The sequence below is a fragment of the Pyricularia pennisetigena genome, chromosome 2 (genome assembly GCF_004337985.1).
Source record: "Pyricularia pennisetigena strain Br36 chromosome 2, whole genome shotgun sequence".
Taxonomy (NCBI): Eukaryota; Fungi; Ascomycota; class Sordariomycetes; order Magnaporthales; family Pyriculariaceae; genus Pyricularia; species Pyricularia pennisetigena.
Genome location: NC_043741.1, coordinates 2,624,415 through 2,634,489, shown reverse-complemented (window position 1 = coordinate 2,634,489; position 10,075 = coordinate 2,624,415). Strand labels below are relative to the sequence as shown.

At 50.3% G+C, this 10,075-nt stretch overlaps 2 protein-coding genes across 2 annotated transcripts; one reads left to right on the top strand and one right to left on the bottom strand.

The window, feature by feature from the left end:
- Positions 1–4,675: 4,675 nt before the first annotated feature.
- PpBr36_00711 (uncharacterized protein) lies at positions 4,676–7,355 on the top strand (the record flags this gene model as incomplete). The annotated part of the gene is made up of 3 exons (XM_029887902.1): positions 4,676–4,846; positions 5,110–5,372; positions 5,444–7,355. 3 exons carry the CDS (start codon positions 4,676–4,678, stop codon positions 7,353–7,355), a joined length of 2,346 nt encoding a protein of 781 aa, XP_029751913.1.
- A 1,112-nt stretch (positions 7,356–8,467) lies between these two features.
- On the bottom strand, positions 8,468–9,271 carry PpBr36_00710 (uncharacterized protein; the record flags this gene model as incomplete). Its single annotated transcript, XM_029887901.1, has 1 exon — positions 8,468–9,271. One exon carries the CDS (start codon positions 9,269–9,271, stop codon positions 8,468–8,470), a length of 804 nt encoding a protein of 267 aa, XP_029751912.1.
- Between the last annotated feature and the right edge of the window lie 804 nt (positions 9,272–10,075).

The following is a 10,075-nucleotide window of genomic DNA, read 5'->3' as shown; positions in this document are numbered from 1 at the left end:
CGTTCAGGGCAATGTAGAACTCCCAAAACGCGCGCCTTAGTAAACAAAGCTACAGGCAACACATGATAATCCATCTTGATTTGTTGCCCGCAATAATGCAGCTCACAGTCATTATTAAAACCCAGTTGGCCCAGGTTTACCTCAAGGATAGAAATGGGGCAATGTTAAATTTTTTAAGTGAATACACTGCAATTGCCAAGCTCATCCACTATGGGTTCTCTATCTCTGGCACGGGAAGGGGGAGGCCCGGGCGCGTAGAAAGGTTGCGTGCGGATCTAAAACATGTCAAGTCGAAAAAGATGCCGCCGGCTAAAGGGACAATCATAATAGTTTGGCGGCGCGGCCAAGTGCCGCTACAGAAACCTGGATCAACACACAGACGAAAAAAAAAAAAAAAATAATAATAATAATAATAAAAAAATGCAATATGCCTTGCATTAACAAGTTTTAGTCGGCAACAACATTTAATCTTGTATCAGGCTTCCTTCGGACTGGGAAAGGACTTGGGGCCAACAGAATTGTTTACAGACTGCACCCTTCCCACTGTACAGTGCAGCGACTAATTAACCCCGACAAGACGGGACTTCTACTTGGAGGATCTCCTAGAAACAAGTCGAAGCTTAATGTGTGGAATTTAAACCAGCAAGATAGGAGCATCTCCAAAGGGAGCACTGGGGTTTCAGCATATTGGGCGATGGGATCCCTGCCACGAAACGATTTCTCCATGCAACGGCACTCTGTAATACTTACCATAGTACAAGACCGTACTGTTACGTAGAGATTAATTGCTCCCTGTTTATTTAACCGAATGGAGGTCGAGGTGGCTACTGTAGCTCTAGTTCTACAGCAGAGTCCAGGCACAGGAGTAATAACCTACTTTGTATATAATGGGCTGCGGTAAAAAAAAAAAATTGAGCAAAATTTGCTGGCACTTTTGGAAACGAGCCTAATGCGGTTCAGTAGCATTCTGCAGGCGTTGCTGTTGCACATGCCGAGATCTAGACTTCGACGTAACTCAGAACACATGGTATAGCGGAGACCCCGAATTGTCGGAAAGCAGTCGGTCGAATAAATGCACAGTACTGACAAGCGCCGTGGTCTTTTTCCTCCCTCGAAACTTCTTTATTTTGACAGGGATACATTTCTTTTCTATTTTCCCCCCTTCTCCTATCTGGGGGAAATAAAATTCAAAAAGTGAATATCCACTCAAAAAGCCAATTGCTGACAGCCCGGGGCGGTGCTATCACCCAATGAAGAGAGCCTACTGTCCGTCTTACTGAGGCAATAAGGAAAGTTTAGGTAGAGGACATAACAACAAAAAGAAAAAAAAAAAAAACAGACAAACAAAAAAGGCCCGCTGACGGCAGTCACCCAATTGTACAACGTTTTTAAGGAGTGGCGTGGCGTGTTCGGACGGTTTACAATTATATACTATATGGGTAGAAAGGCACCGAACCGAACCTTCGATCAGCTGGCCATGATGAGGCCGTAACAGCATACTCCGTATCAGCCTCGATGAACCCTGTTGTCCTCGTGTGGTCATCTTGGGATGCCTGGCTGTGTTTTTGTTTGCAAATGGCGGTTCTTACAAACCACCGCAAGGCCGAAAAAAAAAAAGACCTTTGTTGTTGCAGTATATACTTTGTAGAGCCAGCATACTTAGCTTTCTCTTGTTTTCTTCCCTTCGTGTGATCTAAGTGATCGTAATTTAATCCTTTCCATTTTCCTCGCCGATTAGGTGGTGGTGGAGAGTTCGGATTAGACTTGGGCCAGGTTACCTGACACACACCCAACTAGATATGACTTCTAGCCCAATCTAGTTATCGTTCGGGGATGGACAGCTGACGCAGGCTAGGTCCTTGGTACTGTACTGTACTTGCGGGTATTTACGATGTGATTGATCAATTATGCGAGCGATAGTTTGGCGAGTGAAAGCTTCCTGAGGCTCGAGTTTGTGACCAAGCATCCATGGCATCCATGAGAGGTGCGGATGCTGATGGATCTTACCTGCGCTGGCTAATTTCTAAACGCAGCTGATGAATCTGCACTGTCGTGTGCTGCGGCACCGATTGCTGTCCATCCTTGGATACATAATGTATAGTACTAAGTAAGTTAATGAAGGCCAAGTAACAACGATTCATTTCGTAAACAAGCACTGATGCTCATCTCGTGTTCATATGTGCGCATATTCGCCCCAACAAGGTTGGGACGAAATAAATTAGACAAGGCAAAAGAGAACCTTCATCCTGAAGTTTTTCTCTCACTTTTTTTTCTCCCCCCTTGTGGTCGATCATGCATACCCAAACCTAGACAGGCAGGTAGGTGCCTAGGGCAAGCAACTGTATTTTTTGCGTGATCCCTCAGAGTAAATGCCTCAGGTGCTCATTGAACAGCTACGGTAGTTCGGGCATGTAATCATTTTGGGGGAGGTATTTCAATGGAATGGAACTTTTCAGTTCACAGAGTGAAAAAAAAAAAAAAAAACGGTAAAACCTTTGCACGAATTGGGGTTCCAGTCCTCGGCTCGCTTATCCAAACTTGAATTACCTCGAAATGCACCGAGAGTTGTGAGTGATGTCAACAGGTTACGGCCGTCATGTCATGGCAGGGCCCGCCAAAACTTAGGCTCAATTTAATGCCGCCACGCCATCGGCCAGCGGCCAAGTAACCTCTCACCGTCTGTGGCCGACCTCGACGAAGGAGCCTTATCACAGAGTACCAACAAATCACAATACGTTACTTACTGCACTGCCAACTTTCTGTCAGATTCTGTTTGTACTTCGTGCAGAGTTGCCTGATGCTGCTGTACCACCCATCCAATGCCACTCATTGCCTATTTCTTGGTGCCCTTGTTGGGCGACCGCGCCGCTGGAGTTTTGAGGTGCCCAGGGTGGCCATAGCTGCAGCCAGCTGAGTGCAACTGAGTGATGGAAGGGTGGGGCCTGGAAACCATTGAAACAGCCCAGCACCAGCCAGCCCAGTCTTGAGAATGGAGACACTTGATTGCTTTTCCAGCGCCTTTCTCGGTCTCAATAGTCAAACGGTCTGCGACTGGCTTTTTGTCAGCGTAGAAGAAATTCTCGTCTTCTCCCGTCATTATGAAGCAGCTCATAAGTCAATCTTGAGTTACGAAAAAAGAGGCTAGACTTGTTTGTACGAGGTATTCCAGAGATAGAAACCAGTTAACGGAGGTAAAATACCTAAGTGGTAAGGTTAGTACCCACGCAACGTAGTAGCGGCGGTCACCATAGCAAAGCCATAGGACTGAGCCACGTGCCGTGCCGGGTCGCCCTGGAGAAGCGTCTTCGCCTGGCCGCCCGTCCCCACCCTCCCAGTTCTAGTCAACTTGTGAACAATTGAGCTAGGAAATAGCCAGCGTCGGTGCGGTGCTCTTTTCCTCTCTGCCCCCAGTCAGTCTTCTGTCAGAATGTTTTCTTCCGCACTTGGCCAGCATGATGACGTGCCAATGGTTGTTTTGATTTCAGATTTGACACCTCTGAGCAGTGTTGCGTACCGAGTATTGTATGGTACATAAACTCAAGCGACATTAACCATGCGGTGGACTAAAACGCACCACTTGAGCAGCTGTGGGAATCCGTAGATCCCTGGCCCTTGTTCCACCAAGCCCCCTCCCCCCCGTCTTGCCCCGTCTTGGGTGGCTGACCCACAATAGCGGGACAGGTACTCGGTACAAGGCTTCCTGCTGACTGTTCCCTGAGTGGCTGGTCGGCTCACCGCCCGTGCGCCCCTGTAGCTCAAAACTACAGCGCACAGCGACCGCTCGTAGACCAGGCGGCCCAGAGGTACCGTCTACCTTTGTTCAGGCTGTCTCAATCGTCGTGGGGCTGGCCTTGCATACAAAGCAAAGGAGGAGAGAGACTGTGCCTAGAGGTACCCGGCCGGAACGCCTGGCCCCTGCAACTCACCAACTCCGCCCTCCACTGACGTTCCACTCCATTTCTCGTGCCTCTTTCGTTGCTCGCTCCACCCACCCATCCATTCTTTGCCTGCGTGCGTGTCGGGGCGATCCCAGGTGCATCTTCCGTACGACCTCTTTCGCCCCGGGTTTGCTTTGTGCTGCCTTTGCTCTGCTTGCTCATCACCGCTTGCGAGTGAATGTAGTGTTTGTACGCCCTCTTTGGAAACAGCTGTTGGATCACTTCTTGCTCCGTCCTTCTTTTTTTTTTCCCCGGTCATTGTTCTTTTGGATCTGCCAATTTACTTGTTACCTCACCACTGAACCGGCAACCCCCTGTTCCTCTCGTTTCTTTGCTTTACTACCCGCTCTGCATCTTGCTCCCAGTATTCAGTCTTCTTTGGACCGCCAATCGACACTTTCCCTTTCGGATACGGACCGTCTCGTTACCTCGCCAGGGACCTCCAGAAGATCTGCCGGCATACAATGAGGTGAAGACTGCTACATCACGGGAGGATACTTGCAGCATTGAAAGTCTGAAGAACGTCTGTCGGCTTCGGCCGCCCGCCGCCCTCGGCTGGTCTGACAACTGACGTCCTCTTCCCCCTTTACTCTCTTGAAGAAATCAACAACAGCTCATTCTTTTCGACGCATGCCAATCGACCTGATCACGACCGACGACGATACGGACCAGCGGAATCCTCGCTGCGAATAGACTCGGAATAAAAGCAAGACGGCCGAGCCGAGTTGCCCATCAAAATGTCTCTCGTTATTCCGGCAGGGGGTCTGGAGCTGGAGACGTCGGTCGACAAGATGACCAGTCTCCCGCTCCAGGCTTTTGCCATAACTTTAAGTGACGACATGCTCGAGGATCTGATAGACAGCTTCCAAAATGGCCAAGAGATCGAGTTGTCCTTGGGGCAGTCACCGGTATGTTTATTGTGCATCGAACGCTCCTAGTGATGCATTTTGGAAGTACCTCGCTGTTTTGCCTCTGCCCGTCAATTACCTGGACACAATCAGAATAGTGATCGTGATTGTGCACAATAGCTTTAGAAAAGCTGATCACTATGCGCCTCCGCAACCTGCTTGGCGAGGACACCATTCAGCCCTGAATCTCGACCTTGCACGAACCGTAACTCACCTACCCGTCAACTTGCAATTTTGCTGACGCTGTTTGTCCCTACATGAAGGCTTTCCTCTACGGCGGCAACACTCAACCTCTCAGTCGAGTTCCCGAGAATTTCTCCTACGATCTCTATGTTACCGATCCAAACTCGCCCGATACAGCTAGCCTGGCACCCAATCCGACGATGCCACTATTCAGGAAACCGCACCTCAACTATGTCAAGAAGCCCAAGTACATGCCAAAGGGCTTCGTTGACGATGATGAGACTCCGGAGCTGGGAGCTTTGGAGATAATCGAGAACCCGGAAAAGTCTCAGACGTCCTCACAGTATGCATTCTGTGTCCAACTGACCTTCTTACCTAGCGGTCAGGTAACTAACGCTAGAGCTCACTTTAAAGGTCCAAGAGTTCTTCACTTCAGCCTCAGTCTGCGTTGAACAAGAAGTCTAAGCCGGCAACGACGGGGAAAAAGACGGTAGCTAGCAATGCGATAACCATGTCAACACAAGCTCGCTCGCGTCCGACAAGTCCGGCAATCAGTGCCGTTGGCTCCCCTCTTCCCGAATCTTCGATCGAATCCTCGCATCAGCAAATCGTGAAGGAGGCCAAAGAGCTGCGTGCACCGCTCATCCACGCTCTCGCTGTTCGGGAGATGACATATGACGAACTCTGGGAGAAGTGGGGCAAGGGTCGTGACGATGATGATTCCAGGCGGGAGTTCCGTAATATTCTGAACAAGGTCGCCGAACAGGTCAAGAACTCTAACAAGTACATGATGAAGAAGAACCACTGGAAGGAGCTGGATGTCTGGAATCACAATTACGACTCTGATTCGGACCGTCAAACCGCCATAGACAATGCTGTACGGCACTTTGACAAGATGCGGATTGGTGCCTCGGAGCCAGAGTGGCAGAAGCTTTTGCCGTTTGACGACCGTGGAAAGGGCAAGTGTCTGAGCAAGCTTCAGGCTTCGTTGGCCAGGGGCCCGAAAGGACTTACCGTTCACGTTCAGAATGCAGACGATACGAGCGGAGCTGGTTCCCCGGACACGGACAACCGCTCTATCAGCGGGTCACAGCCCATGTCCAGGTCGAGCTCACAAAACAAGCCCAAGAAGGCGGCTGAAAAGAAGCCAGCTGTGTCAGCTCCGAAAAAGCCGGCCGCCCCCAAGGTTTCTCCCTCCAAGCCCGCGGCCAAGCCCGCTGCCAAGACGGGAGCCAGAGGTCCGCTATCAAAAGAAATCATCACCGATTCTGACGAATCCAGCGACGAGATACCGCTTTCCCAGACAAAGAACACGGTCAAAAAACAAGCGACACCCGCGGTGAGGGCTCCCAAGCCTCCAGTGTCTGCACCAGTTTCAGGCCCTTCGTCGCTTCCCAAGAAACCCCCGCCACCTGCGGCACGCGAGCCAGTCAAGCCGCAGGTCACAGCAAAGCCGCAGATGACAGCAAAACCGCCAGTCAAGAGACCGCGCGAGGAGGAGGACAGCAGTTCTAGCTCGGGCACGCCGCTAGCTAAGAAGTTCAAGGTGAAGGAGCCAGTGAGGGCACCAAAAGAGCCCATCAGGGCACCGAAGGAACCAATCAGGGCGCCCAAGGAAACTACTGTCAGGGCACCCAAGGAGGTCATCCGTGCGCCCCGAGAGACAAAGTCGATCAAGGAAACCAAGGCTGCACCTTTGCCTGTCAGCAAGCCCCGCCCGGCAGATTTGAGCCAGAGCACGTCGAGGACCGGAAGCTCGAATCTGTCGTCCAATCGCTCAAAGAACACATCACCGGCCAAGTCTTCGCCTCTTGCATCGTCGCCTCCAACCAACGCGTCCGATATCGACCCGGCTGAGGAGGCCATGATTGCCAATGCCAATCGTAAACGCAAGGCTGACGCATACTATAATGACTCGTCCTCGACCACGAGTAGCAGCAGCAGCAACGTGCAAACTTCAAGCAAGAATTCGATTAAGAAGCGCACACATGACGATGACGTGAGCGCAAGCAGACGAAGTACCAGTAGCAAGCTTACTCCGGATGTTGTGGCTAAGGCACGCCGCTTCAAAGAGGCGTACTCGGATTACGAGCGGCTGCATTACGAGCTTTCGGGAATGAACAACCCTGAGGAGAGCAAGCTTAATGAGCTCATGAACATGCACCGCAGATTGGAAAAGATGAAAAAGGAGATCTACTCAACCACAGGTGCTGCTTACAATGGGGACCGTGATCGTACTCAAAAGTCTGGAGAGCAGAAGCGGAGTAGCGCCGTGGCCAGCAGCCGCCGCGAGCGCGACGAGTACAGCGACTATGGCCGGCATTGAATTATGAGGAGGCGATCAAAAGTTGAGCGATACTGCGCCGATAACATTGATTTGGCAGCGATTCGCTCCTTCGCATCTCAAAACCATTGCTGACATACGTTGGTGACTCGATCTGCTTTCGCTCCGAAACTTGGAATGCAAAGGCGGACCTCACATACCCCAGTAGCCGATGTGTCTTGATTATTTCCCGAGGAGTGTTGGCTTGTTTTAAAAATTATGTTCTTTTTTCTTTTTCTTTTTTCTTTTGCTTTTTATATGATCGTTATACTGCATATTTCCTAAGTTTTAGCCCGGAGTGCTGCAAAGAAGTAACTCTTGCACATCTCATTCCATCATTATATGGCGCATCTGGGTTCTGGAGTTCATGGATGGCATATAACAATGACAGCATATTTTATTTTGATGGAAAATGGTCTTTTGGCTTTACTAGTCCCCTTGCCCTCCGTTTCCTTTTGCATTAATCATATACGGATACCTGGGGAGATCATCATGAATGATTCTTCATCCTTTACACTCTCTTTGGGGCGGTGACATTTGCAACTAAGCGATACCACACCAGGATATACTGGTATTTCAGTCCCACTAGGAGAACTGAATAGCACAAGGGGTCGAAAACAGAAGGTTGGACAGATCGTGAGGGATGATGAGAGGGTGTTATTTTCTCTTTTTTTTTTTTTCCAAGGTTGCTACTGTGCTTGACTGGTTCACGGTTTGGATCAGCTGCCTGACACTTGGGTCCCTTTGCTTGCATTTGACTCAAGGACTCATGTTAGTTTGCATCGAGTCTTTTTTCAGTGTCTCTAGCAGGTTTAGAGCGACGGTTCATTTAGCTGCCGAATTGAAGACAGAAATTTAAGCTCACAACTGTGTCACTGTAGGCTTTTGCACATAACGGAGGCGTGTGGTGTGGTGATTCAGATTCGGCAAACGAACAAGGTTTTATATGCATGTGTTTTAGATGTAAGTTGGGAACAAGTTATCCGATTAAAAGCTATCTGACGAGCTGAGTATGGCCCATTGATTTGTTACGTTACAGCCCGACGACATCTCGCAGGCCCCTCGCCTCCACGTCCTCCCAACAAGGATTCAGACGATAACGGAAATCCGTCTCATCAAGTGAGCACTTTGTACTCGCTTGGCGCCAGCCCTCCTCCCCGAGCACCATCCTCAACAGGGAGGCGACGCCATTCCTCGAATCTGGCGATCTTGCCGTGCTCGATTACCAGATCCACGACGCCGGAAAACTGCCAGCTGTCTCGCCTCTGCTGCTCACCACCACCATCGCGGCCCTCGACCTCGCCGTCACGGTCGCCGCCGATCCTCCGACCCCTGTTTAGCGTTCGGTACCTGCATCTCCCGTAGCCGGCGGCCAGGTCGACGTCGCGCCACCAGACGTCGTGGTCCGGGTCGACCTCGCACGCCACGAGCACACCGTCGTAGCTGTCGCCGCCACCGCTGGCGTTGTTGTTATTGCTGTTGTTGTTGTCGTCGTCGTCGTCGTCGTCATCACGGCGACGGCCCTTGTTGCTCCCCCACCGGTCCTGATGGTGGCGGCGCAGCGGCGAGCCGGACGACAGGATCCTCAGCTGCGCGCCGTGGTCCACGTAGACGGGGTCCGGCGCAAAGTGAGACAGCAACGGCGTCGGGTCCGGGTCCGCCCAGGCGCTGGAAACGAGGTGTGGGATGTGCCTGATATCAATGTCAACGGCGGGTGCTGCTGCTGCTGTGTCGGGCTGTTGTTGTGGGGCTTTTGGTAGCGCAGAGGTTTTGTTGGTTTTGCTGCCGTCGCTACTGTTGTTGTTGTTGTTCTTGGTGCTCTCGCGCCTGGCCGCAGCATTCTTGCTGCGTGTCCGTGTTGGCGGCCGAGGCGGGAATATCTGCTTGCGCAGTTGTCTTTTGGTCCGAGGGGATAACATGTGTACGGATTATCAATATTATGGAATTTTTTTTTTTTTTTTTTTTTTTTTTTTTTGGAATAATGTCCCAAAGGTTGAATTTGGGGTTTTAAAAAAAAAAGTGCGCAGCACCAGCAGAAGATCTTAAGGGTGGAAAGGTATGATGATTTGGTGGATAGTAGCGAAGCGAGATCAGTGATCTGAGCTCCCCATCCTTTTTCTTTTTATTTGTGTCTTTTTCTTCTGAAGGGAAAAAAGGCTCTCAACCAAAACGATGAATGAGTCGGCGAATATATCCTATGGGTCCTAGATCTAATCACCATAGCCTTTTTTTTTTTTTGGTGTTCCTTTTTTAAACCACCCCTCTCATCAAAACGAAAAGCTCGGGCAAAGCATCGGGGACGAGGGTGACGTCTGACTTAGACGGGATGGAAGAAGATAGGATGGGACCAAAGGTCTCTTGCTGTTGATCGACCCCGCGCTTGAAGAGAAACAAAAAAAGAAGAAAAGAAGAAAAATCATGATTTGCCCGCGACGGGTGGAAAGAAAAGAACGGAGCTAAATCCATATACCAACACGGCAAGACGGCAAGAAAAGAAAGAGAGAACAAAAAGGTAGAAAACGAGAGTCGACTGAAAAGCAACAAGAAATGTCTTGTGGTGCTAAAATCAAGGAAGCGAAAGACCGTGATCGCCTGCATGCTCGTCTTTGGGATTAAAATCGTCAGTGTTGCTCACCCTAGTAGTGCCTCTGCACAGCTGATGTGTACATTATATTTTTACCAATTTGTCCCAAGTCTGGGACGAAAAGGGGGGGGGGGGGGGG